This window comes from Pelmatolapia mariae, linkage group LG9, assembly GCF_036321145.2.
Source record: "Pelmatolapia mariae isolate MD_Pm_ZW linkage group LG9, Pm_UMD_F_2, whole genome shotgun sequence".
NCBI lineage: Eukaryota > Metazoa > Chordata > Actinopteri > Cichliformes > Cichlidae > Pelmatolapia > Pelmatolapia mariae.
This window is the reverse complement of record NC_086235.1, coordinates 31,952,371-31,980,014: the sequence shown is the minus strand read 5'-3', so window position 1 is coordinate 31,980,014 and position 27,644 is coordinate 31,952,371. Positions and strand designations below refer to the sequence as shown.

The 27,644-nt window shown below is 40.2% G+C and overlaps 2 protein-coding genes across 2 annotated transcripts in view; one reads left to right on the top strand and one right to left on the bottom strand.

Annotated features, from left to right (window-relative positions):
• gfod1 (glucose-fructose oxidoreductase domain containing 1) overlaps nt 1–11,792 on the top strand; it is a 43,504-nt gene extending 31,712 nt beyond the window's left edge. Inside the window, exons 2-3 of the mRNA XM_063484207.1 lie at nt 4,168–4,361; nt 4,652–11,792. Coding sequence (XP_063340277.1) covers nt 4,168–4,361; nt 4,652–5,392 — 935 coding nt within the window. The 3' untranslated portion in view covers nt 5,393–11,792. The remainder of the gene's footprint in view (nt 1–4,167; nt 4,362–4,651) is intronic.
• Nucleotides 11,793–13,917: 2,125 nt separating this feature from the next.
• On the bottom strand, nt 13,918–27,437 carry LOC134634185 (uncharacterized). Its single transcript, XM_063483245.1, is given in 5 exon segments — nt 13,918–14,109; nt 14,111–14,584; nt 16,181–16,199; nt 23,894–23,955; nt 27,381–27,437. Coding segments are annotated over 5 exon segments (804 nt in total).
• Nucleotides 27,438–27,644: the final 207 nt, after the last annotated feature.

Here is a 27,644-nt window from a genome sequence, read left to right as displayed (position 1 = left end):
CCAAGACGAAGAGGACGTGGGTAAATATTTTTTGCTTTGTGTGTGTGCACAGTGACTGGGTAATGGGTGGGTGGAGGGGTGGGTGCTCCCTTAGCGATCCTCAGAACTGGGTCAGAGGGATTAATATCCTGACCTGGCTAATTGGAGCTGAAGTTCACTTCTGCTAGTTCACCCACAGGCAGCCTCAGCCGGCACTCCACTATGAAGCTTTTCACACTCTGAGGGCTCAAGGAATGTGTACAGTATGTGAAGCAATGCTTTTAGATTGTGTTTACATATCCTTTATTATTTGACTCCCTGTTGACAGTGTGAATCTAGAGCATTTACAGTCCATTAAGCTAACAGTGGCAGAAGTGGCCACAAGAACAGCTCAGTGTCAGCGTATCAGTCAAAATAAATCCTTAGCAACAGCCCGACACTAGTGGGAGGCTTAGCCCCCCCCCAGTCAGTCAAAGGCTTTAAGACATAAGCATGATTGTGCAAAGAAAATACCACATTCTTTTACTTACAAATACAAATGGATTTAAAAATGCACCTTTATTCAGTACAGTGGTCTGTAGTTGTCCTCTTTGAGTTCTTTATTCTTATCAAACTAAAACAGTACAACAGATACCACGTGTGGTCAGTCAGAGTTTTTCTAATATGGAACAGACCAGCCGTTGTTTTGTATTTACCAGTCTTACAAGAGAAAAGGTTCAACTGCACAGTTTAGAGAAAGCAGGGTTTCTGCTCCTGTGCCTGTCAGTGGTTGTATGTATCTTTTGTGAAAAACTAGAACATTTAAGGTAGTTAATGTAGATTACTATTCACATTACCTGTCTTTACACATGTAAAAAAAATTGAACTTGAATGTAACACATTATCTTCATATTAGACATTGACAAAAAATAAACTCTTCAGTACATATAAGCTAACTGGTGGCTAGTGCTACTTTAAGTGTGTGCCATATTTAGTGGAAAGCATGAAAAATGCTTTGTTGAAGGGGAGGAAGTAAACCAAACAGCAGGACATCCCCACTTCACTGAGCTTTTTTTGACAAGAACCTTGTGGCACTGGCCACACGGCAAACAAAGATGGGCTGCTGTTGAAGTTTATATAGATTTCAGTATACTATGAACTATACTGTGTCACTATGTTGACTTTGTTCTACAGTATGCTTCATCATTTACTATTGTGGCCACAGAGACTGTTTACTTCTGCTTTACATTGGTTTCATGCATTCAAGGCATCCTCATGATGGATAGTTTTAGTTTTTGTACAGTACTGAAATTGAATGTTATTGATTAACATTGATGTTCTTTGCAAAGATGTAGTAAAGAACAGCACAGCTGTTTCAATGTTTTTGTCATTCAGAGCCAGTTTGACAATCGATTGCAATTTGCAGACAGATTTCAGGGTTTTGTGTTGTTGTTTTTTTTTTTTTTCTCTTTTCTGTCACTCAGAATTGATTTTCTTTGAACTGTTGGCTCAAGGCAAAATTGGTGCTTGGCCTAATTCTGTTTCATCTGCCTAGAAACTGAACTACAAATCAATGAATACAAAACAACTAACTCCTCAACAGCATATTTTGTAGGTCAGCCATTTGGCTGCTCACGTTTTTCTCTATGTAGCCATAACAGAAAAAAATATCTATAACGGTGATGTGAGGACAGACATACAACCTCACATCTTGGTTGTGTTTGGGTGTTTCAGCCACCAGTGGGCCTTTTGATGTGCTGGAAGTGATTTTAATTGGGTTTCATACACGGTCTTTCTCCTCTCTTCTTCATCTCTTCTGCACTTCCTTTTATCAGCCTTCCATAAGGCCTCCAGTAATACAAATGTACCCTGTCTAAACCTCTGTGAGCTGTGTGGTCTTACTGTACACCATGGTTATGTCTGCAATATCATGCATGCCTGCCAACAATAATTCAACTAATCAAATTAATTGAGTTTTTATTTAAATAGTGCCAAATCACAACAACAGTTGCTTCAAGGCACTTTATATTCTAAGGTAAATCCAATAATACAGAGAAAACCCACCAATCATACGATTGGCGACAGTGGGAAGGAAAAACTCCCTTTTAACAGGAAGAACTGGACCCTCTACAGTTCGCATACCGCCACAACAGGTCCACTGATGATGCCATAGCCCTGACACTACATACTGCCCTGTCACACCTGGAGAAGAGAGACACGTATGTGAGAATGCTGTTTGTAGATTACAGCTCAGCATTCAACACCATCGTTCCCTCGAAGCTGGACAGGAAACTGCAGGATCTAGGACTGAGCAGCTCCCTCGGCAGCTGGATCCTTAACTTCCTGTCTGACAGACGCCAAGTGGTCAGACTGGGCAGCACCACCTCATCCCCCATCACACTGAACACTGGTGCTCCACAGGGGTGTGTACTGAGCCCTCTCCTGTACTCACTCTACACCTACGACTGCACGGCCACTAGAAACTCCAACATCATTGTGAAGTTTGCGGACGACACTACAGTGGTGGGTCTTATTACCAACGGTGATGAGACGGCCTACAGGGAGGAGGTCAGCGCCCTGACCCACTGGTGTCAAGACAACCATCTCACCCTCAACGTCGCAAAGACAAAGGAGTTGATAGTGGACTTCCGGAGGTGCAGAGGAGCACACACCCCCATCACCATCAACGGCGCCGCTGTGGAGAGAGTGAGCAGCTTCCGCTTCCTTGGTGTACATCTGGCTGAGGACCTTACGTGGTCAGTACACATAGACAAAACAGTGAAGAAGGCGCAGCAGCGCCTCTTCTTTCTCAGGAGACTGAAAAGATTCGGCATGAGCCCCCGCATCCTCAGGACCTTCTATCGCTGTGCCATTGAGAGCATCCTCACTGGATGCATCACCACCTGGTACGGCAACAGCACCGCTCACAACCGCAAAGCTCTCCAGAGAGTAGTGCGGTGCTCTGAACGGATAATTGGAGGTGAGCTTCCCTCCCTCCAAGACATCTACAGGAAGCGGTGCCTGAGGAAAGCGGGGAGGATCATCAAGGACTCCAGTCACCCCAGCCATAAACTGTTCAGACTACTACCATCAGGAAGGAGGTTCTGCAGCATCCGGTCCCGTACCAGCAGACTGAGAGACAGCTTTTTCCATCAGGCCATCAGACTGCTGAACACGTCATAGACACCTCACCCTCACTACTGGAACTTCAACATTATGCACTCCATACTGTATATAAATACCACTGTTTTGCACATACCAACCTCTGTATATTTTATATATCTTATTTTATTGTTTACTTTATTTCATTTGTAAAACATGTATATACATACTATATACACACTCAAACACACACACGTAGAAAAACATATTTAGTATACACATTCAGTAATGTATATACCTTTACATATTGTACATATATTTATTACTTTTTAGATTAGCCATTTTTATATTTTGCTTGTTTTACATTATTGTATTTTGCACAACTCTGTTGCTTGTGAAGCTCGCACACAAGAATTTCACTCACATGTACTGTACCAGTGTACCTGCACATGTGATGTGACAATAAAAGTGATTTGATTTGAAAAAAAGAAACCTCCAGCAGAACCAGGCTCTGGGAGGGGCGGCCATCTGCCACGACTGGTTAAGGGGAAGGTGGATAAAGACAGGACAAAGACACACTTTGGAAGAGATCTAGAGATTAATAATAACTAATAATTAAATGTAAAGAGGTGTATTAACACATAGTGAGTGAAAAAGGTGACTGAAGAAGATGCACTCAATACATCATGGGAATCCCCCAGCAGCCCATCTAAATGGCTTTTAGTGACTTTAGAAGATCTTCATTAGGTTTGGCTGGTGGAGCCAATAATATAGACTCAGCATATGTTTTGCCTTTTTGCATGGATTCACTGTTGGTGCACAGTTTACACTAACAGTTCTCACGACCCAGATGGGAAATACTTGAAAGTTCATGAAATCTTGAGCCAGTTGTTGTGGGAGTTACCACATTTAGCAGCTTTGCATTGTTTCTTCAGGGGAAGGGATGTTTTTATGCTCAAAAGGATATTATGACTCTCTCACTTCGTCTCTTCTCTTCCACCTTCTTCTTTCATCTGAACATTCGAAGTAAGCTGTCAGGCTTTTTTAATACAATAAGTTGCAAGGTTGCATGTCTGATTCCCCATTGTCTCTCCTTTATTTTATAAGGTATTGGCAAAAATGTAATCTGCGACAGGACCGCCACGCCTCTGGATGCCTTCCGAATGATGTCAGCTGCCCAGTACTACCCCAAGCTGCTGAGCATTATGGGAAATGTTCTGCGTTTCTTGCCAGCTTTTGTTCGAATGAAGGAGCTGCTGGAGGAAGGTTACATCGGAGAACTTCTGGTCTGTGAGGCCCAGGTATGACCAGAACTACTTCTGTTTATTGCTGTGTGAAGACATTTTTATGCAAATTGTTTCTTATGCTTTTATCTTGGTGTTAGATTGAGTTATAGCAGCACCCGCATAGCAAAGAATCAATGTTGCTACAAGACACTGGTGGTATCCTGGTGCTTTTACTTGAGAGTTGATCCCAGATGCTACCCAACTATCTCCGTTTCATTCTTGCTTTTCCTGATCACAGTCAAGTGAGCCATAATAAAATCTAAAAGACTTGTGCTCCCTCCCCTGTTGTCCTCTTTGTCTTAAAGGTCCACAGCGGTAGCCTCCTTGGGAAAAAATACAACTGGAGCTGCGATGATCTGATGGGAGGCGGTGGCCTGCATTCGGTTGGCAGCTACATTATTGACCTGCTTACGTTTCTGACAGGCCAGCGTGCGGCCAAAGTCCATGGCTTCCTCAAGACTTTCGTCAAACAGACCGACCACATTCGGGGCATCCGCCAGATCACCAGTGATGACTTCTGCACGTTCCAGATGGTACTGGAGGGAGGCGCCTGCTGCACCGTCACGCTCAACTTCAATGTCCCCGGAGAGTTCAGGCAGGAGGTGATAGTTGTAGGGACTGACGGGAGGCTAACGGTCACAGGGACAGACTTGTATGGACAGAAGAACAGTGGCGGTGGAGAAAGTGGTGGCGGCCCTGAGCTCCTGCTCAAAGACACCACGCCTCTTGAGAAGGCCTCCCTGCCGGAGAAGGCCTTCAGTGACATTCCGTCCCCTTACCTCACCGGGACGATCCGCATGATCCAGGCTGTGCGGCAGGCCTTCCAGGACCAAGATGACCGGCGGACGTGGGACGGGAGGCCCCTGACAATGGCTGCCACTTTTGAGGATTGCCTATATGCTCTGTGTGTGGTGGATACAATTAAGAAGTCCAACCAGTGCGGAGAGTGGCAGAACATTGTGGTCATGACAGAAGAACCAGAGGTCAGCCCAGCTTATCTGATCAGCGAGGCCATGCGGCGGAGTAGGATGTCCCTCTACTGTTAGCATTTTTAAAACTCAAGGTGGCGCTCAAGCGGCATTGTTGGAAGTTTTTTCACAGAGCTGCCGGATTCCAGTTTTGTGTTGAAATTTGTGTTGTCACTGTTACAGAGGCTTTACACGACGACGTGCAGAGAGTTGTGGTTTCCCGTCCTCAGCGGTAGGAAAAGCAATGTGATAAATAATCAGAACTTTATTTATAAAGAAGCTTTTTTTGTCATTTTGGCAGCAGGTTTAAGCCCTTCGGGGAGATGCGCTTTTAAATCAAGCTAATTCATGCAACAGAAGGACCTACAGTGGCGGCATATCAGGGAGTGAAACTACCTACTGGTTAGTTGGTCGATCAGTAGGAGTTGTCCTCGTGGGGATCGCCTTCTAATGTTCCCATTTCACCAACAGATACTTGCAATTTCATCACCCCTGCTGGCTGCTTGATCAAATAGTTATTTGTGCCTCCTGTTTCTCCTTCTCTTCTATATAACTGGTCTAGAAAGACACACGCCCTACACTGTGGGTCTGAACAAGGACTGCCAAGGAAGAACGATAGTCTTTTTTTTAATTGTGCCAGTCTGTTGTTGCTGTAATCTGAAGTACTTTTAGTACTAGTTTTACCAAGTGAATGTTAAAAAAAAACAAGTCAGTGTGCTTCTTAGTCATGCTCTGTCTGCTCCGTATGTTTCTCCTATGTGTGTGAAACAAGAGAAAAAAAGAATCAATCATTTGGCTGGTGGGGGTTTTTTTTGGGGGGGGGGGGGTCCCAGAGGACTCTGGTTTTCGTATGCAATATAAACAGGCCTGAAATAAAGGGTTAGATTAAACTATGGTATGCCTTTATGCAGTTCCAGTCGGCTGTGCATCACCTGCGTGGTTGGTCAGTGTAGCGGTACTCTGACTCGTTTTATGCTATCATTGTAGCTACTGAATCTCATGTGGCACATATCTACACTGAAGTGCAGACAGTCTTGCATGTAAGTTTGCAAGCTATGTGCAGATTTCATTCGCACACTTCTGTGCAATCGGTGTTGCAAACTAATTGCAAGCCTGTGTGGTCTGCCCAGACCTTAAGTATGACTGAGAACTTGCAGTAAATCAAACAGTGTAGCAAAGTGTGGGCGACTACATTTTTTTTAAAAAAATAGTTTTTATTCAAAGTGTTAAGGTTGGTGTTATTTTGTGGGGGGTTTTCTTATTGTTGGAAAAATTTCATATAGGCCTAAAGATCAAACCCAGTAGCATTTATCCATCTGTCAATAATTCCTAACTACAGGACAGTGTCTGTGGCACTTGGCCCCACACCCACAGATCCCTGCTTTTAATTATTACATCAAATTTTTACATTAAGTGTTTTTAAAAAGAACAGTTCAGATATGCGTCCAGCATTTTAGCCTCTTTTAGCTCATGTTCCAGTGTTTTGGTTTTGCGTCACTCTCACCGCTCTCATTGACCTTATTTCCAGCAGCAGCAAACACACTGTATGCTGCCATACATATTTTTAAAGGAACTAAAAGTCCACTGATATCTATGTCACCAGTGTGCTCTAAAGACTAAAGAGCATTAAGGAAATTGGTCCATTGACATGGAAACTCAAAGGCTGTTTTAATATGCAACTTTAAGAAAAAGGTTCTGGTACTGTAGAAGACTACAACAATAAAGCCATACCAAACAGTATATAATTAAAGCAATTAAAGCTTAACTTACAGTCCTGCTTTGAACCCCTATAGAGCCAGTGCCGTAGTAGGTGACAGCGCTGTCTGCACTGGTCTGCCGTCAAGATTGAATCTAACTTATTTATTTAGTTTATGCACGGATTGTCAAGAGGAATGAAAACAAGAAAATGGCATCCGCCTACATTGGAAGATTAATAGCTCTTGCATTAGAATAGTGAGGAAGCTAATCAGTAAACTATGCTTACACAGACCATCAACACCAAACAGACCAACCGCAGTTGTTTTCTCTGAAGGTGCACACCAGACTATGCTGTAGCTACACTGTAGTTTTAAAACAGTTGTAAGCGTGGCAGGAACCACTGCAGCGACGTTGTCAGCTGCGCTTCAAAGCTGTCCATGTCGGTTTGCTGCTTTGTAAATAGCAACAATGCTGGAAAAGAGATGAGCAGTGGCAGTGAAGCGGTTTCAAAATGCCCAAAAGCAAGCACATTTTTGATCTTTTGCAGTTCAGAACAATCGGTATTATTGAGTACTACAAGCCCCCACACTGGTCAATATTTTAACCGGAACTTAATTCAAACCAAGGTCCTCCCAACAGCTTTCTATTATCTGGACAAAGGCAAATGCAGCTTTGGACTTGTTATGTAAGCAGAAATGTATGCTATAAGTTTCATCAGCTGTCGACTAATGCACGTAACAGTTTAACCCACCAATCAGAAAACATAACAAGCAGGTGTGTGACTCACAGTCCAGCTTCCCGGAAAACAGAAACAAACCATCAGAAAGTGATGAAAGCAAATACGGCTGAACTTAAAGTTTAACGTCAGTCGACGTAGGTGAAGGAATAACACCAACCCACAAGCCAAAAGATTGATATTTTTTTTTTTTTATATGCATTCTCTATCCATAAGCTGTGCTGAAATACTAAATATGTAACGACTACTGAAAATGTACATAAAAATAATATGAAGCAACAATACGCTTTTGTCTAAAGAATTAAATCAGTACTGTATGGGGGTTTTTTTGTTTTTGTTTTTTTGTACAAACCAAGGAACTGGAACATGTCTGGATGAGTGTTAGGGTATTTATTCTATGTTGAAGTTTCCACTGACAGACGTGCAGTGCTATTGTGGGAGATTAACAGCAGACTGAGGCCTTTGGAGCATTCAGCTTCTTATTTCCATTTATCGGATATTGACCAAAAGAGTCTCTTGTGAAAAGCTTTATGTTTTCTCTTTAAATGCACTATATCAGAAAGCAGCACAACTACACTGTCGCCCATGAACTCATAGATCTTAGTGTCTGTGCACGCTCTTTTATTGTTTACTGTTTAGTGCTTTGCTGAGGCCAGGCCCTCTTTAAAACCCCTCATGTCACAGAACAGAAATTGAAGAACCAGAAAACACTCTTGCCTAAATAGTTTGCATGAAAAGCGCCGAGTCCGACACTGATAAGCTGCCTCTCAGTACTTCAGGGAAAATATTGCCCCGTGTGTACCAAACGCCTTATCAAATCTGCATATAGACTTTCCCCCCTTTGTCAGATAAGCTCACAAGATATAGCTATGTAAAGAAAAAACAGAACATGCACAGAAGTTAGACTTGTTTCTTCAGAGTTGAATTTGTCTGTTTATTACCATCAACACAGATTTTGGGAAATGAACCTAAGGGTTGGTCGACTGTGAAGAAGACACTAGATAAACAGGCACTTAATAGGAAAAAGGAGAGGTCTTTAGGACCCCCCCTGATATGGCCTTTAACTCATTATACTGCTGTTTGATTTATAGCTCTCTGCTGGAGTAGAACTGGTTGTTTATTTGTCCCTGTTGAGTTCAGCTGGAGGTGAATGATTTGCCTTTTTCATTGGTTAAATATAGATAGACGCACACAGGGAGGGAAAGGTTGGAGGCTAAATATAACACCTACAGCATATTAAAGGCAGCTTATGACTTAGGTTAACTTTTATTGCAGTAAAATCTGACGTTTTTGCTTTAATTGATAGCATTTTATTTGCAGGTCTGTTTGGCCCTTATGCACTCTCGTAAAGTCCTCTGTGACTGTGCACTTTGGTGCAGTCAAAGATCTGAGAGTGTGATTTCTGGTTAATTTCCAGTTGGATTCTCTTGTGAGTCCTCCCTGTTTCTGCACAAGTAAATACTTTATGTGCTTATCTCCTCTGATGGAAAATGCATTTTTCAGATCAGTTCAGACTTTCTTGAGGACACATCTCAAAGGAGGCAACACCTTAAGTCATAGGATTTGGAATTTGCATAAAGGCAGAGCTATGAGCCTTCATATTCTACACGAGGGCCTGACTACGACTGATTAAAGCCAAAATTACGTAGATGTTAGCAGTTGGCTGTGCTGATCAATTTGCTGATGATTAGTATTGTGACTCTTTCCAGTAAACCTCCCAAGCATTATTAGAACATTTTGAATCTCTAATCTAAAGTACTAATTAATTATTAAGAATTTGTGACACGTATCTATTATTTTTACCAATGCTGCCACCATGCCCCCAGGGTGGGGCCCTGATGAATGGATTAGGGGTAGCAGTTTTGGGGTTGGGTTCAGTTCTTGGGATCACGCTCCAGGCAGGATTTGTGATAGTTGAAAGGAAGTCGATGTCTTTTGGGACAATCATGGAAGGGAGCTTGATCTGCACCATAGACTGTACATAAAGGATGGATGTGGCTTCCAGGTCCAAAACCTGAAGCCAGTTGAAAAGTGCCTTAAAGCTGTCGGTTCTTACTGAATACAAATATTACGATCCTTAGTAGAGTTTAAAAAACAAAACGAGAACACAGGGAATCCTTTAGGGCGGGGCTACCTTATGATTGACAAGTCATTAATATTTAAGTTTGCAATGTCATAAAAATATTGTTTTTTATGACACTGCAAATCGCAAATCAGTGAATGACAGCTGCCATATCCATCTTTTATACTCTATGCTAGGTAACAGTGTTGATGGTGATGTCAAAGGTACATGTGCCATGAGCCAAAGTCTCCTACAGGTGTTACACTAAAATACGCATCGTGTTTTACTGTACCTATTTTAATGTTGTGGCTGATTAGTGTATGTTGCCTGCTCACACAAGCTCACATTGTTTCAGCAGGTTTTAGTGCCTCTGCACAAATAGATTCAGTGTGCTTTTAGATCAGCCTGGGCCTCATCTAGAAATAAATCAGCTATATTTAGTGTTCCGTGGTCAGATGACCCATAAACTTAAGTAGACCTTCTTGAGCTCTTCGTGTGTTTAAAGCTTATCTGTGTAGGGGTGAGTGCAGGTTTCGTTAGTGGATGCAACAAAAACAGTGGGCTTTTTATTTCAGCCAGTGTAGATGCAGGATAGGGGAAAAAAACAGTGAATCAGAGAAGAAGTCATTATGAGTGCTGTTACATCACAAGGCTTTAGTCTCCACCAGCTTTCATCTCTGAATGGAGAGGCAGTGAGCAGCAGTCTGAAACACACAAGGCAATATGTGGCTTCTGAAGCGCTGAATATTTAATGAGGAATGTGAATGAGCCGATACAGCACAGTGTGAGGATGTCATGCATTTTATCTGTTGACTGATTTTATCTTCTTTTTTTTTTCTAAGTTGAACCACTGAGTGTTTTTGCTTTTCATGCTGATGACAAATTTTGTTGGTTTTTCCTCCGCCTGTCAGGATGGCCCGATTGTGCATTGAGAAAGACACTGCAGAAAACCTAAACACAAAACAAGAGGTGCTCCGGTTCCAGCACTTTGCCTCGTTTGCTGACAGTCTGACTATGAACCGCTCCGTCTCTGCGTCGACAGCATTCACTGACTCATTGCTCAGGAAAGGCCTTCACTCGCTGAGAGGGAGAGAGAGAGAGAAAGGAGGTGCAGGTGAAAACCTCAAAGAGATGCTTCTCATACACTCGCAGCCGGATCCCACATTGCCAAAACTAAGTCTTGATTTGACCCCCTCTCATCTCGTTCTTTCACACTCGCTCCTCTGTAGGTCTCCCCTCCCTCTGAGGTTCCTTTTTTCAGCCACTGCTGAGAAAGTTGATTTGCTTTACTTTGCATCAATCTCTCCTTTCACTTGTCCCCTTTCCCCCCCTTTCCCCTTTTTATCGTGAGCCAGGTTGAAGCCTGGAGGAAAAGCTCACTGGTGCTTCTGCAGACCTCCCTCTCCTCTTATTTGTTGTTTTCACAGCCACACAAAGACCGCTCCGTTCACTCACAGGTTGTGAATGCCTTTCCACAGCTGGTTTATGAATGCTGACTCTGGCCGTGTCTTGCTTGCTTCCCGCTCCACAGATATCCATTTTGATGCTGTATTGTGACTATACCTGATATTTATTGTTCTGTATGTATATCGTGGATGCATGGACCTCTGTAGATACTGTAATTTGAACTCTCAAACGCATATTTATGGGTCTTACTAGAGAGAATGTAATTGCTGTAGGAATAATTTATATTTTCTATCCGTTAAGGAGGTCAGTTGGTGTCACAAATAAACGCCCTGCTGTAATGTTTTGTTTTGTTTTTTTGTTTAGTTTTTTTTGTTCTGAGTGACTGTGTAACTTCTGTTTCAGTGTTTACTGGCAAATCTCCCTGCACCAGTGCTCAGCATTGATTGAATGTGTGTGGCTAAGGGAATGCGTGAAAGTGGGGGGAAATGAAGTGTGATCTTGTGTTTGCGACATGGTTTACAGCTTCAGCACTTGTCTAATGCTGCAGTTTCTATGGAATAAACAATATATACATACACGATGGCTCTCATTTCATTTTTCCTCAGTTAGATACTGGGCCACCACATGCTGGCAGGACTGCTTCAGCACACTGATTCTCCAAGTCTCTGATACTCTACTGGAACCAGGCACCCATTTCTTCCATTATTTAGTGTTTTTATGACAGTCGTGGAATGCACCACTCAAACTATACCTGCAATTAACCCCATAGCATAAGATGGCCAGCAGATCCCACACTGTACATGTAAGGAGTTCATGTTTTTGCTTTCATTTGTCACTCTTATGTGTTTAATATGAAGAAAGGTTAGAAAATGTGTATTATGATAAATCCAGCTGAAAGTCTTTGCTGACCTCTGCTGGCTATAGTGGATGCTGCACATGGTGTTGCTCAGAGCAAACCCTGACACAGGAACCCAAGACCTTCTTGCTCAAAGGAAACAATACCAACTACTTTGCTGCCAAAAACCAAGATTAAACTTGTATATAATCACGTTTCTAAAATAGGTTCTTTTACAAGTTTTCCAATACCACTTTTCCTGCTTTAAACCAATATTGCATTCTTCCATTTCCTGCTTTTTTTTTTAAATAACAGAAGACGTAACTCATTACTAACTGCGTGCACACGTATTAGAAAACAGCTGTCTTAAATGAAGGAAATATCAAATCAAAACTGTGTGTCGTGTTATTTAAATTTTGTCTGTATGAAAGATGATCAGCTAAACTAAATCTTAACACTGAAAAGTCTCGGCTGGAGCTGCCACATGATTCAAGAAAAATAGAGAACAAGTTCTGAAAAGTGCTTCAACACATGACAAGAAAGCAGACCAAGAGAGTTCAGGCTGTGTTGAATAAAGGTGGTCGTACCAAATACTGACTTTTACCTTTTATACTGTATTTCTGTGTATGTTTACATCACTCCTATTTTTACCAGCTAAATGTAAAGAAATGAAGGGTTGCTCAAAACCTTTACAGTATATTATATCATATGAATCTTACTGTAACCCTGTATCATTTCCATAATAAAATGCAATAACAGCCTAGTGTCTCTAGTGCAGAGGTGCCTTTGACAGAGCAGCACACCTGCAGACAGGTAGGAGAAAGCTGCAGCTTTACCTACAAGAAACAAAAGGGAAGACGCCCAAATAAACACGTCTTTGAAAAAGTTTTTGAAAAGAAACATGAACCTTTGTTTCTACATGATGCAAGTCGGTGCAATTATAGTTCACAAGCTTTCAGTTTAATGCATAGTAACCTCACAATGTGCACACAAATGCACAGAAAAACTCAAGAGCCGCTAATGTTTCAGGCACTGCTTTCAAAAATAATGTCATGAACAGTTTACATCTATAAGGAAAGTGTATTTGAAGTTTCTCATTTCTCTGATTGGGCATTCTGCGATTCCTTTCCTAGCTTGCTCTCCTCACACCTTAGTCCCTCCACCAGAAATGTAAATAGAGGAGGTGAGAGGCATGATTACGAAGGAGTCAGGGTAACAAGGACCCAACCTGAGACACGTTTGCTTCACAGCAAGTAAGGAACAACTTCATCATTATCTCAGATTATAAATGTGTTCAAGGTAACTCCGATATGATTGAGACATACTTAATATACCAAAAATAAAGTGAGAAACAAAAGAACAACATTTGAGTTGTGTAGATGTGAAGATAAATGTGAGCGAGTACAGATTCTAAGGGCCTGTATCTGGAATGATCCAGCAGTATACAGGTATATGGATCTGTGACATATCCATACAGGAACATCTGATCTGTCACAGATGTATAAACGGATATTATCCAGATATGAATATCATAAAATATCTGGTAAAATGCATGACTTGTATATCGCAAAATGGCATCAAAGATTTTTCAGAGTTCAGTCTGGTCCAGTACTGTAATTTCTACAGTATCCATCTAGTGATGTAGTAATTTTTCACTCCATTTTAATAGTAATATTGCAATTTCTAGATCTAGTGTATTTTCTACAGTAAATTATTTTGTGAAATTGCAATATTTGACAGAAAAAAAACTGTTAATAGGGGCTACACCTAGTCGCTTCTGTATGTCTTTGTTCGTAACACGGTCCCGTCTTGTAATTCCCAGGCTCCATCGGAGCATGCACATCTCCATGGTGTTTAGGGCCTGTTCATGTGTGGTCAATGCAGGCCAACATGCGGAGCCATACATACAGGGCTACTGGGCGGACCACCGTTTTGTAGATTTTTCCCTTGAGTCGATCTGGCATTCTTCTGTCACAAAGGACACCAGTGACCTGTCGCCATTTTAACCAGGCTGCATTTATTCGTGCTCAGACATCGGAGGTGATATTTCCATCGTAGGCTGATGACTGAGCCCAGGTAGCGGAAGTCTTCTGTCTTCTTCAAGTCTTCGTTGTCAATTATGATGGTGCCATCAGTTTGGGGTCCTCCTTCCAGGTATTCGGTCTTTTTCATATTGAGCCCCATACCATATTCGTCGAGCCGGGTCTTCCAGAGTTGAGTCGTCGTTTGGGTCTCTTCCCCGTCTTTGCTGGCAAGGAATACGTCATCAGCATAGAGAGACCATGGATGATGTAACTGGAGGTCGGCCGTGATGGTATCCATACAAAGGATGAAGAGGAGGGGTGACAGAGCTGATCTTTGGTGGACTCTGACGCTGACTGGGAAGGAAGGTGATAGTCCAGTGGCGCATCGGACTGAACTGGTGACGTTGTCGTAGAGGAGCTGTATCCAATTGACATACGCCTCGGGGACACCATGCAATTGTAGGGAGTGCCATATAAGGTCGTGGGACACCCTGTCGAATTCAAAATCCTTAATTATCTTAATGACCTTATATTACCATATCACCCCATTAAAACACTTCCCTTTCACACTGCAGGCTTACTTCATCTTCCTAGAGCATTTAAAAGTAGAACGGGAGGGAGAGCCTTCAATTTTTAGGCCCCTCTGCTATGGAACCAGCTTCCAGTTTGGATTCGGGAGACAGACACTATCTCTACTTTTAAGATTTGGCATAAAACTTTCCTTTTTGTTAAAGCATATAGTTAGGGCTGGACCAGGTGACCCTGAATCCTCCCTTAGTTATGGTGCAATAGGTGTAGACTGCTGAGGGATTCCCATGATGCATTGAGTTTTTCCTTTTCAGTCACCTGTCTCACTCAACATGTGTTAATAGACCTCTCTGCACACTTGTTATTAATCTCTGTCTCTCTTCCACAGCATGTCTTTTATCCTGTCTTCCTTCTCTCACCCCAACTGGTTGCAGCAGATGGCCGCCCCTCCCTGAGCCTAGTTCTGCCGGAGGTTTCTTCCTGTTAAAAGGGAGTTTTTCCTTCCTATTGTCGCCAAAGTGCTTGCTCATAGGGGGGGTCATATGATTGTTGGGTTTTTCTCTGTATCTATTATTGTAGGATCTACTGTACAATATAAAGCGCGTTGAGGCGACTGTTGTTGTGATTTGGCGCTGTATAAATAAAACTGAATTGAATTTATTGATTAGAAATGACTAAAAGCTTTATTAGGCTGTGTTTTGAGTTTTGTTCAAAAAAGAATGACTTCATATAGGAAAATATATATATATAATCACATATGCAAGACACCTTAAACTAGTTTTTTAATTAAGCAGCAAGGCAGAACAAAATCAGGGCTGTATCAAGACACAGGGACAATTCAACCAGACCCAGAACTGATCCGGAATTAAAACAGGACTGCAACAGTTCAAAATCAGGACTACTTAGGACTTAACCAAGACAGGACCAGAATGAAAACTAGATGATGGTAGCACTAAAAATCATCATAGACCTGCACTACACTTATTTTTTAATTCTTCCAAAGTACACTATTTAGATTCAGAAAAGTTTATATAATAATTTAGCCCTGTTGTGCAAACAAGCCTGCATGTGAATATAACAGTAAATACTAAATACTGAATATTATTGTGCAGCACGTAGGATCGACAGCGCACAGTGTGCTATGAGGTAGGAGCCAAAAAAGGTGTAGTTTGTGTCTTGTTCCATCTCCCTCTCTGTTCCTCTCTCTCCCTCTTTCTGCTAACAATCAAGCCAAACACCAACATCATCAAATATACAGTTGAAACCAGATATTTATATACTCTTCAGATAAAAACACAATTACTTTTTTAATTGTAACATTAAATCAGACTAAATGTTTATTCTTTTTAGATTGATAAATATAAAAAACATATTTGTTAAATTTAAGAGTAAAGAGAGAAATTGTATGTATTTCTTAATTGCAAATGGCACCAAATTGTATTCAAAATTGAGCCACACTTATGGAGCTCCACAATTCTTTTCCTGGTGTTTTGGTTGATATCTTTTGATTTTCCCATATCAAAGAAACAGGCTCTGTGTTTTAGGGGTGCCTTATATGCATCCACAGGTGTGCCACCAATTTACTCAAATGGACTCTACTAACCTATCACAACCTTCTTAAGCTCAGAATGGAATAATCTGGAGTTTTCTTATTAATTAAAGACACAATAAACTTAGTGTATATGTACTCCTAAATTTGATGAAAGTGATAAAAAAAAATAGACAGCTCTCTCTCTCTCTTTATTCTGACATTTAACTAGTTCAAAAGATATTTCAATATTTATTTATCTAAAACAAAACAAGTTTACTCTAAATTCGTGTTTAACAGTAAAAAAATGTTTTTATGTTTTTTCCCTAAAGTGTATGTAAATATCTGGTTTCAACTGTGAATATATTGCTGTGTATAGAAATTCCTTTTGTTTTGCATAGAAATAATAATAATAATAATAATAACTAGAAAGCGAAAATTTCAGAAGAAATTTTAAGTGTGCCTATGCCGCTGCTAATCAGTGTAGTTTGCCATTAATACGGCTGCTTAGGGCAAAACTCAGAAGAGCAGCCATTCTCCACCATGAACTATGGTAAAACCGCTCACACTTCACAGATGACAGGTTACAGTTTTGTTTAAAGATAAAGTTACTTCGTACAGCGCCGATTTGCAGACGCTGTGCACACAGGTTTATGAGCAGAAGTCCCATTGTACCACGGCAGACCCGACAATGTTTGCATGAACACGCTTTGAAGCATTACGTTATGGACCACTTTTCACACATGGCTAGTGTACCCACACAGCCGGCTGTAGCTTTTCAAGTCACAGCCCGACACACAACCAAAAAAATAAATATTTATGCACTTTCGCATTCACTTTTTGTTATTTTTACACAGTGTTCTGAATGATGAACAATGGTCTACAGCCAATCTTGTGTATTATTATACAAACTTTGGTTGTAAGATTCAGATAACTATTTAATAAAAGCTAAATATTTTATATGAGAGTAAGAAAGAAAAGTATATCGTTGTGCCCCCCTTTCCTTGTTAATGCCCTACCTGGCCCCCTGGCAAAAGCTTTGCTAGATCCGCCCCTGCACAGTTACCAGCTGTCAGCTGCACAGAAAAGGATCTTAGTGTCATTTGTCTCTCAGAAACAGTTCATAACTTCCCTTCAACTTATTCATGTCACCTAAAAGGTAAACCTGTTTCTCCATCACCAGTTCAGCTCTGATGATTCAGTAAGGACATCTCCTGGTTTCGACCAGCCGCTTCTACAGCTGTGGCTCCAGCAAACATCAGCTGATACTAGAAATTAAAATCAAATGAATTCTAACAACAGCTGATCAAGCTTAAACACGCTGCTGTTGTTTAGCGCCATAAACAAGAGCGAAAAGCCGATCGTTGATCAGTTTCATGATTGAAGTTGCAACAGGCGAGAGAATGACAGGGGAGGCTTCGTAACGACAGAATAAATCGTAATATTTTCTCTGAATGTGGGACGATTCCGTTTGTACGGCAACTCTACGAACTAACCCTTATGAATAAAATAAAGTTCAACGTCAGTAACTTAGCGCGCACACAGCTGTATAGAAACTCCCGTGGTGCTAGCTAGCACGCAGTACGACTGTAAAAGGTCAGCACAACGAAAATAAACTACACCTAAACTCGGTTTATATCTGACCCAAATAGAGTGCAGTTCATAACTTCTTACCTGAAATTCAGTTCACCTCACGCTCCTGCCTTCGGTTTCCAGCATCATCGGCCCATATAAACGAAAACTAAGTCCAGCTAAAACACAGACTGTTGGCGAGCGATCGGGTGGTGCAACGAGTTTCAGCCGCCTCACTGTAAGTCAATTCCGGGTGCTTTTTCACGAAGGGTCGCTAGCGCCGCTAGCTAGCGCCGCTAGCTAGCTAGCGGCTATCAGCAACACCTAAGATAACTGTTGCTAATATGGGATGTCTTGATAAAACTATCAGATATTTGAAGTTTACACACCTATATTCTCGCCTGAAAATATCCTAAAAGTTTATTTTGTGACCTAGAAACACGAATTAAAGACATATAAAACGAAGTGGTGTCCGCCCTTGCTTGGCTCGGTAGAGGCGCGCTATGAATTGTGGGATATGGAGTTTTCCACCAAGCATTACACCCTTTAGGCCGTACTACTCCCGGTATACCACTAGAGAGAGCCAACACACCACAAATGAAGTCTGTTTCTATGGTGCCAAAATCAGAATCTTTCTCAGGAGCCTAGAAATTGGCCTAAATTTGCACTAAAATCTAAATATTTCAAAAACTATAAAAGTCATAAACACCAAAAGTCATACCATACTAGTCCAGCTCCAGCCGCACAAAATGATCTAACATATATAACCCTATTGTCAAAACTGTTCGGCAGAGAAGCGCGGGAAAATTTTCACTAAAATATTAATATTTAAAAAACTATAATAGTCATAAACACCAAAAGTCATAGCACACCATTCCAGATCCAGCCGCACAAATGAGGTACTGGAGAATAATAATAATAATAATAATAATAATAAATCCGAGGAATAGTAATAAGTGTGCCTCTTGGCATAGGCACACTTAATAATAATAATAATAATAATAATAATAGTAATAATACATTTTATTTGAGGGCGCCTTTCAAAAACCCAAGGTCACCTTACAAAAGAACAACATTAATAAAAGAAGCAATAGTCATAAAATACATAAAATAAGTTAAAATTGCAAATCAGCACTAAAGCGAATAAGCCAGTTTGAACAGATGTGTTTTGAGCTGTGACTTAAATATTTCTTATGGCTGGAGGAAGAGAGTTCCAGAGTCGAGGAGCAGAGCGACTGAAGGCTCTGTTCCCCATAGTGGTAAGACGTGCGGACGGAACAGTAAGATGAATAGCAGATGAGGATCGGAGAGGGCGGGAAACAGTGGTGATATGGAGCAGGTCACACTTTCCAGTTTCACTCTGTACTCACCACACCGAGGACAGCATACAAGGTGAAGACGTTGGCTATGGTGGGATTGCTGAGGTTCACGGCTGGCCTGAAGGCGTGTAGGTCAAAGACAGCCTGCAAGGACTCGTGTGTCGGACCACTGTGGCCATTTTTAAAAGACAGTATACTGTAACATACAGACACTGACCACAGAGAAAATGTATTTAACATAAACAACAAAACACAAAAAGAAGAAAAACAAACTTTGCTTTTGAGTTTTTGCCTTTATGCGCTTTACAATAGCTGGACTGGCCAACAAGCATACCGGGCATATGCTGGTGGGACGATGGTGAATTTTTGTTTTTACGGATGTTTTTTTTCTCTTTCTTTCTTGTTTTCTTTTCTTTGTAACGTATAAACAATGAAAGGCCAGGCGACTGGTCAATGTGTCATTATCAACTCTGGGCTGGATCAATTACAGCCGAGGAGGTCGGACTACGTTTGATTTTACATTTGTATTTAACCTTCAAATTGTTTTATTATTATTATTTATCTTTTTTTTTTAACCTTGCCTTGCTTAGTATCATTCTTTTCAGCACAAGCTCACGTGTGTGAATTTACAGTTAATTTTTCATTGACATGAACACAATTGATCTGAAATCTATGGAAGCCTGTTCCCGCCACAAAAAAAGGATCCATAACTCGAAATTTCAAGTTATTTTCTCAAAATTTTCACTTATTAACTCAAAATTTTGAGAACAATAACTAGAAATTTCGAGATAATAAAAGCCTTAACATTTTTCATGTGGTAGAAGGTGAGAAAAATTATGTTGCATTGTAAATGGTTCAACTGGAGTTGTTATAGGGCCAGAGGCGGGGGTACATCCCGGACAGGTTGCCATCAGACAGAGAGAGGGCTAAAACAGAGAAAGAAACTACCATTCACACTCATATTCACACCTATGACTAATTTGAAGCACTATATCTATAGCATTATATCATCATACTCTATTTCCACACACAGGCAGTCAGGAACCACAGCAGAACCTATTTTTATGAAAGCCTTAAGATTGGTAGAGAGAGAAAAATGATTTTGCACTGTAAATGGCTAAATGGCTTGTTTTAAACCAAAGATCACACCAACAATTTCAAATTCAAATAAAAAACTAAGCGTGTTACCATGTTGCAAACACTAAATAAGTCCTGCTGATAGAAATCATTTGCAAAATTATTATGTTAGCTGCATCTAAATTAAAAATTTAGCTCACAGTAAAGAATACCTTTCTTGGTGACTGTGAACAAAGTTTAATGGAGTATATCAAAATTTGTGATAAATGAATGTAACCCATAATATTTGTGAATTATGGACATATTGTCGGTAAGGTTGCAAAGAGTTTCAGTGATGTTTGATACTGAATTCATGTTCAGCACTTAGGTTGACAAATTGTTATTTTAGTTAAGCATCAATCTGTTGAAAATAAAACCGCTAAAGGCAGGTGAGAAACCTTGAACCTGCTTATTGCATGCACACACTGTTTCAATTTCTCACCGAGATATTAACATACATCTGGACCCCTGTAGTGCACTAAAATAAATATGATATATTTAATTAGATCAGCATCTCACAGTAGCCATAAGTGATTTTGCACATAATGCCTACAAGATCAAATTTGGTCACTCCCTATCCTCCCAAAATTAGGCTTTATCATTTTTATTTAATTTTATTTTTTATTAATTTTCCTAGCTTTGTAAACTCAATGAGTGTCTCTGTCCCAGTCGCCATGTTTGTCCTGGACTTTCACACTCATGAAATCTTACTCCCTTTAAAGCAATAAAACGCCCGTCTACGGTGTATTTGTTTGCTTAAATGTAGCTTGCCATTGCCAGTGTGTGAATGTGTGTGTGAATGGGTGAATGACTGAATGTAGTGTAAAGCGCTTTGGGGTCCTTAGGGACTGAGTAAAGCGCTATACAAATGCAGGCCATTTACCATTTACCATTTAAATATTCAATTACACTATACTTATTAGCTTACTAAGCTTTACCATAGCGGTCGTCAAGTATGTGGTTGATACCAAGGGACAGCAGGTGTTGCTCACGCCGTAATCCACGGGCGGGCATTTTTGGGTGGTTCAATTGTCTTATTCTTCAAGTTTTGAAAACTTTGAAAGTCACTGGTAAAATACAGAGTTTTCACAGCACTAGTTAGAAAAGCTCCTCTTAGCACTCTCATGTGAAAACAAAATTCGATTGTTGGCTTCTGCTTTTATACCTGCCGCTCAACACGTCATCCTCATCACCTTCACTCCCAGTGTCATCAAGCGACGCGGCATAAGCATTTCTGCTTTATTTATTCAGAATAAGTTTCCCATAATTATCATATTTCTAAAAAAAAACAATTCTCAATTAGTTCCACATTTTCGATTCATAAATATTTTTAATATCATTACCAGACTGCCCTTATATTTTTAATCATTAATTGATAACTTTATAAGCAATAAGTATCAATAACTATGATTCATAACGAAAGTTCATCACGTTAATCTGCTTATTTCTTTTGTTAAAAATAACTGACTGTTAGTCCCTCAGTTAAAAAAAAATAAAGAAAAAAAATCATCTTCATGCAGAAAAAAACAAATAAATGAACGAATTAAAAAATGAATATATGAACAAACAAAACAAATACAATACAAAACTAATCAGACAGCTGTGACATTAAAAAGACCAAGATGTGTCAGAATAATGGAAATAGTATAGAGAAGGATAGAAACGGCTCACAAGCCAAAGCATATCCCACATTATCTGTCAAACGTGATGAAAGCATCGTTATAGCGTAGGACTGCCTGCAGTTGAATCAGGTCACTGGTTCCCCTCAGATGATGTGACTGCTGATAGGCGCAGCAGAATGAATTCAGAAGTCCGCAGTGCAGTACTGCAATCTCTTCTCAAATTCAGAGATTCAGTTTGGTTGGTTGGTTTAACAGTGCAACTCCATAAGGACCCAAAATGTACTGCAAGAAAGCCCAAAATATCCCAAAGCAAAGAAATGGGATATTCTTGAATGTTCAAACCAATCACAAGATCTACTCAAAAAAATAATGTGTTCAATTTACTTAATACAGTTATGTCAACAAGTTCCTAGCTGATTTTTGTTCTGCATAATTCTAAATGATTATAAAGATACTTATGTGTAACTAACATAAGCAAATCAGGTAATTCCAAACTCATCTGGTCAGCTTTGATTTAAGTAATAGGTCTGTGTTCACCTAATTAAAGTGACCCCCCAAAAATACTTAAATTTGTTGATTAATGCAGACATGAAAATATGTCATTATGCTGAATTAAGTTCTATTTACATAAGTAGGTTAACTGTATTTAGTAAAACCAATAAAAAAAATACTTTGCAGCTCCAACTTAACTGACTTAAATTAGTGTGTGTGGCAGTACCTGGATTTTATTTCACTTAACTTGTTTTAACTGGTATAACCGTAGAGGTTTTAAGTTGATTTACTAAACCAGGATATGTCAACAATTCCCACACAGTGTACATAAGTAAATTCAAATTACAACACTTTAGTTTTGTGGAACAAATATTTCATAATAATAATAACAATAATATTAGCTGACCTCAAGAGAGCTGGCCACCCTCTTTTGAAATCATCAATGAAAAGCTTGCTTCAATCACCTCACCAGCAAACATGTTGATCATGTCTGATCAACATGTGATCTACATAGGTGACTTCGAAGTGCACAGACAATTTAAATATGTGCATGGATAAGCGTTTCTGCAGCAAAGGTGGCCATGGTTTAACCTGTAGTGCTTCAATAACTGAGATCTTGCGTGCCTCACGCTCTTTACACTTCCATAATCATGTTACTGAACATCACGGCCCGGTGGACCAGCATGAAGATGATCAGCAGTGTTATTGTTTTTCTCTCTCTCGCTCTCTCTCGCCAGAGTGGAACTCATTGTGGGTTCCTGCCCTCGCCCAACGCACCTGTGGAGAGTGAACACCTGCGCCTCATTATCCCTGCCACTACTTAAGCTGAGGAAAGGAAGCTACTCATCGCTGGATCATTGTATGACTCGCACCAGTGTAGCCCCATCTTTAAGATTAGTTCATAGCTCTTGTTGATTCTGTGCCTTCGTGTTAACTTGTATATATGTATATTAACTTGATCTCCCGGAGCCCTTACCCCTGGCACTATTGTATATAGGACCTTTTCCTGCACTATTGTACATACACCTGGTGGAGTGTCAAATAAAACTGTGTTCTTTCCAACCATCAGAGTCCCGCATTTGAGTCCTCAGTTCACCGTGGCACTGAAATGGAAACAAAAAGAAACCATATCATATATTACTTATTACTTTAAATATTCTCATGGAAAGTGTTAAGATACATTCTGACCCTCCATTATGATCTTGAAGATGACTACTTCTAAACATTTAATGGTGATGGCATTTTACTTAGTACTATGTGAGCGTTACCAATAAATGGAGTTGTGCCTGCCCAGCCATCAAGCTTGGAGATGCTTTTCAAAAAACTTGTTTGAGTGAACGTAGCACGCTCTTCAGTTACTAAAGACAAAACTGACAGCAGACAGACCCACAAACAAACAGGAAGGGGCTGCAGTAAAGGTCCGGCAGAGCATCTAGACCTCAGTCAGTCACTGACTGCCGAGGATTTTCATCAACGTTTTAAAAACAATTTTATTTAAAATCATATCAGGGTGTCCAGTTACCTTTGAGCCTCTGAAAATGGGGGACAGTGTATAAAAATGGCTGTCATTTCTAAACAGTTAATGCAATAACTTTGTGAAAGCCCTTGAATTAAAGGAACACATTAATAACTGTATTTGCATCTGTTGCTGCTTCCTGTACTTTTGAATTAAACAGACAACCACGTGGTACAGAAAGTGAAACTAAACAGATCTCTGTTTCTTTCTCTTCCAACCCACAGTCTGCTTTTCACGGAGCACGTTATCACTTTGTCCATTTTTACTTTTTATTTTTGTCGTAAGACAAGCCGAGACCATCGTGAGCACTCTGAACTAACAGTATGAGCAGTGGGGCCATCCCCGTATCAGCCTCATTGATAAACTCTAGATTCAAAATGTGCTCAGCACAATTATAGGCATTGGTTGCTACTGACAACAAGAAATAAAGCCTGTCTGCAGGGCTGAACCATTTTTTAGCAGTGGGAAGGGAGGGTAACACTATGCAATATATCTAGTTTTAGAATTTATATTCAACGTTAATTGTAGCTTGGCTCAAAGGGTTAATGCTAGCTTATTTTAATGAACAACATTGTCATATGCAAAAAGCAAGGGTGGCACTAGGGGTGGCAAGAGATTATTTTAGGGTGGCACATGCCACCCCATACCACCCCTGTAGATCCGCCCCTGAAGAGAAAATGAAAAAAGTCCCAATGTTGAAGTCTCCTTGTTCATTTTGGCCTTTTCACCAAGAGATGAATGTATGGTAGCCAAATTCAGGGCAGTTGTGTTTCTTTCTTCTGAAGTCTTTTGCCTAGCAACATTAGCTGTTTACTTTTCGGGGTCTTTTTTTTTCAGCTATTCTCCATCGGTGAGATCATTACAGTGATTTGTGTGACATTTGTGCGATAAGTACCCTCCTCATAAGCTTTGTGGGTTGCTTTTGAAAGTATGAGATCTTTGCACTCAGACATACGGTCACAGAGGAGTGAAGAGAGAGAATTTTAAAATTGATTTCTTTAGCTATAACAGCTGACAGCGTTTTTATTCAAACTTGATTTGGTTGTACAGTCTATGAGCACGGTTAGCATTGTTGCTTCACATCAGGCCAGGGTCTTTCTGTTTGGAGTTTGCATGTTCTCCCCATGTTTGCTAGGGTTCTCTCCAGGGGCTCCGGCTTCCTCCCACAGTTAGTTAATTAGTGGGGTTAGGTTAATTTGATAGCCCTGCGGCAGACTGGCGACCTGCCTAGGGTGTACCCTGCCTCTCAACCTAAGACAGCTGGGATAGGCTCCAGTGCCCCGCGCAACCCTGAACAGGATAAGCGGAAGGCAATGAATCAAGACGTTTTGCAGACATTATTCAATTTAATAAGATATTTCCCCCAGAAAGGCATCGGGAAAGCCTGGAAATCAGCAGAGGGAGCTGCTGCATTTTAAAAAAACAAACAAACCTTCCACTACAGTCTTGGAAAAGATAGGTGCCTTGAAAGTTGCTCTGAGCTGCAGGTGGATATAAATTTCATGTGTTTTAGACAACTCCACAGTTCTGTCTCGTTCCCATCCGGTTTCTCAATATCATTTTCATAACTACAAATCCAAAACATCATGGGCAGAAATTACAATACAAAATGATATGTGTACAAAGGTAAAATGTATAAGGTGCATTTTCATTATGTGACATCACTAGTCTGGTAAATCAAGCAGGTTTTTGTACATAAGTGATTCATCATCATTTAAAATGCACAACCACCTCAAAATATTGTACAGCCTCCTGACCTTTTTCCTACCACAGGGGTGCAGAAAATGTTTTCTTATCCATTATTAACTCTGAGTGTGACAAGAAGAAGGTAAGCTGTGCAAGAAGACCTGTGGGTTTTTTTCATTCAAGTATGATTTTTGCAATAAAAGCAACCAAATCAACACTCTGCAAACCATCAAGGTTATTCTTCAACTCTTGCAGAAGAAAAACCTTGATGTGCAATACTTACAAACTTCCAAAATGAAAATACTTCAATTTAAAAGATTTTAACATTATTTTTTTAATAAGTTGCGCAAAAATATTTAAGCACCTTAAGTTAGTAGTTGGTAATCCCTCAGGAAACAGTGAAGGCAGATTGAAGTCAATATTAATCAGAATGCTTGTGATTTGCTAGTTACTTCAGAGGAAAGATGTTTTGCCAACATTCAGGCACTACAAGTAAAGCAGGGATGCTTTAAAAAAAAATACCATGAAGAGTTTGCATTTAATCAGACGACCTCATACACGAGGGAGCCGTGTTCTGTTTACATGCAGTAAAGAGAACATATTCCCCTCTTCTAATTTTAAAACTGATGATTCATCTTTCTGCAACCTTGACTTTCTTGGTTTCTTCTTCTTGTGCCTTTGTGTGTGTTTCTGGATTCAAATGCAGACTAGTCAATAGTGTTTTTCGAGTACAGGCTGCGATCAACTAACCTGTGCTGCTGCTGTTGCTCTGAGGTTTACTGTTCTTTGTGGATTTACACAACTGCATTGTGTAAGGAGATGTTTCGCAAGCTATCTTGGCTAATTTCTGTCCTCTACACTGATAGTACACTGTGCTGTCTTTATACTAGATCATCTACTAGATCATAATCATGGTCAACATTTTGACCTTCTTGGGCCAGACAGTGAACCTCACATTGTAACCAAAGTTTAGGGCAGTACTGAGCATGAGAGGCAAAGTAGAATAATGATATAAAAGTAGCATCAGCATAAAGCTGATGATTTTTTTTAACCCTTCAAAGCCTGAACCATGAAATAACTGCCTGTTAAAATTCTGTGAACATTCTGACAATTTTAAAAAAAAGAAGTTAATTTGCATATATGAGTTTCATTTTGTATCATATTTGGGACATTGGGGGATTTTTTTTTTGCATTTTATTCCTTAAAAATATATTGTGCTATTAATTTTGTCTTTTTTGGATGGTGTCAAAAACTCATGTATCAAATATGATACACTTGCCTTTAAAACCCTGCTTATTTACATCAGTACCTACTGAGACAGATGCAGAAAAAGCAAATGTAGCCCAGTAGAGAAGCAAAGAACAGCTGTCAGTATTTTAAAGTGCATGTTTATATATGTACAAACAGGCCCTGGCACAACAATATAGCCTGCCAACCATGTAAGGGTGTTACAGTTTTCCATTCCTGCAAACAAGACTGTTTAACTGAGTAGCTGTTAATAACTCACATTAGGCACTTAAAAGGCCTCTCTCAGAATCTATTGTTTGAGGAGGAGCTGAGGGCTGAGTTTAACGGTGCACACTCTCTGTAGTTTGTGTCTGTTTCCCTGCCTCTTAAAGGGCTAAAAAGCTGAGGGTTTAGTATCCTTGGAATTTGCTCACAGCATCCTCTCTGCTTCTTCTTTTTTTTTGCACAGAGCAGTCTCAGAGCAGTCTCACTTCCAAGCTTCTCTTTGGTAAAGATAAACTTGACAGAGCAGCTTCCTATAACATCTGTCTCAGAGGTTTAAGTGCCAAGCCTGTTAATATTCCTGCAGAGTGTCTTCTACAGGTAACTGCTGTATAAGAGGGGAATGAAGTCTGATGTCTTCAGTCTCATCTTCAACAACTTCTCCAATTCGTCCTCATTCATGGTATCATACTCACAGTCCTCACTGATACAGTCATCTCAGTCCTCATCAGCAATGGGATCATCTTCCTCATCACGCTCTCTTTTTAATTATTTATTGTGGTCTAATTTTTTTTTAACAGCACAAAAATCTGGCATTGTAACACGGGTGTGTTTACTTTTTATATCCACAGCACTTATATAAAAAGTGCACACTGTCACTTGTTTCTTCTTTCTTGTGAGATATATATTCTTGTAAAATACCCAGAGTTCCTGCTTCAAATTCCCTACAGTATAAATGT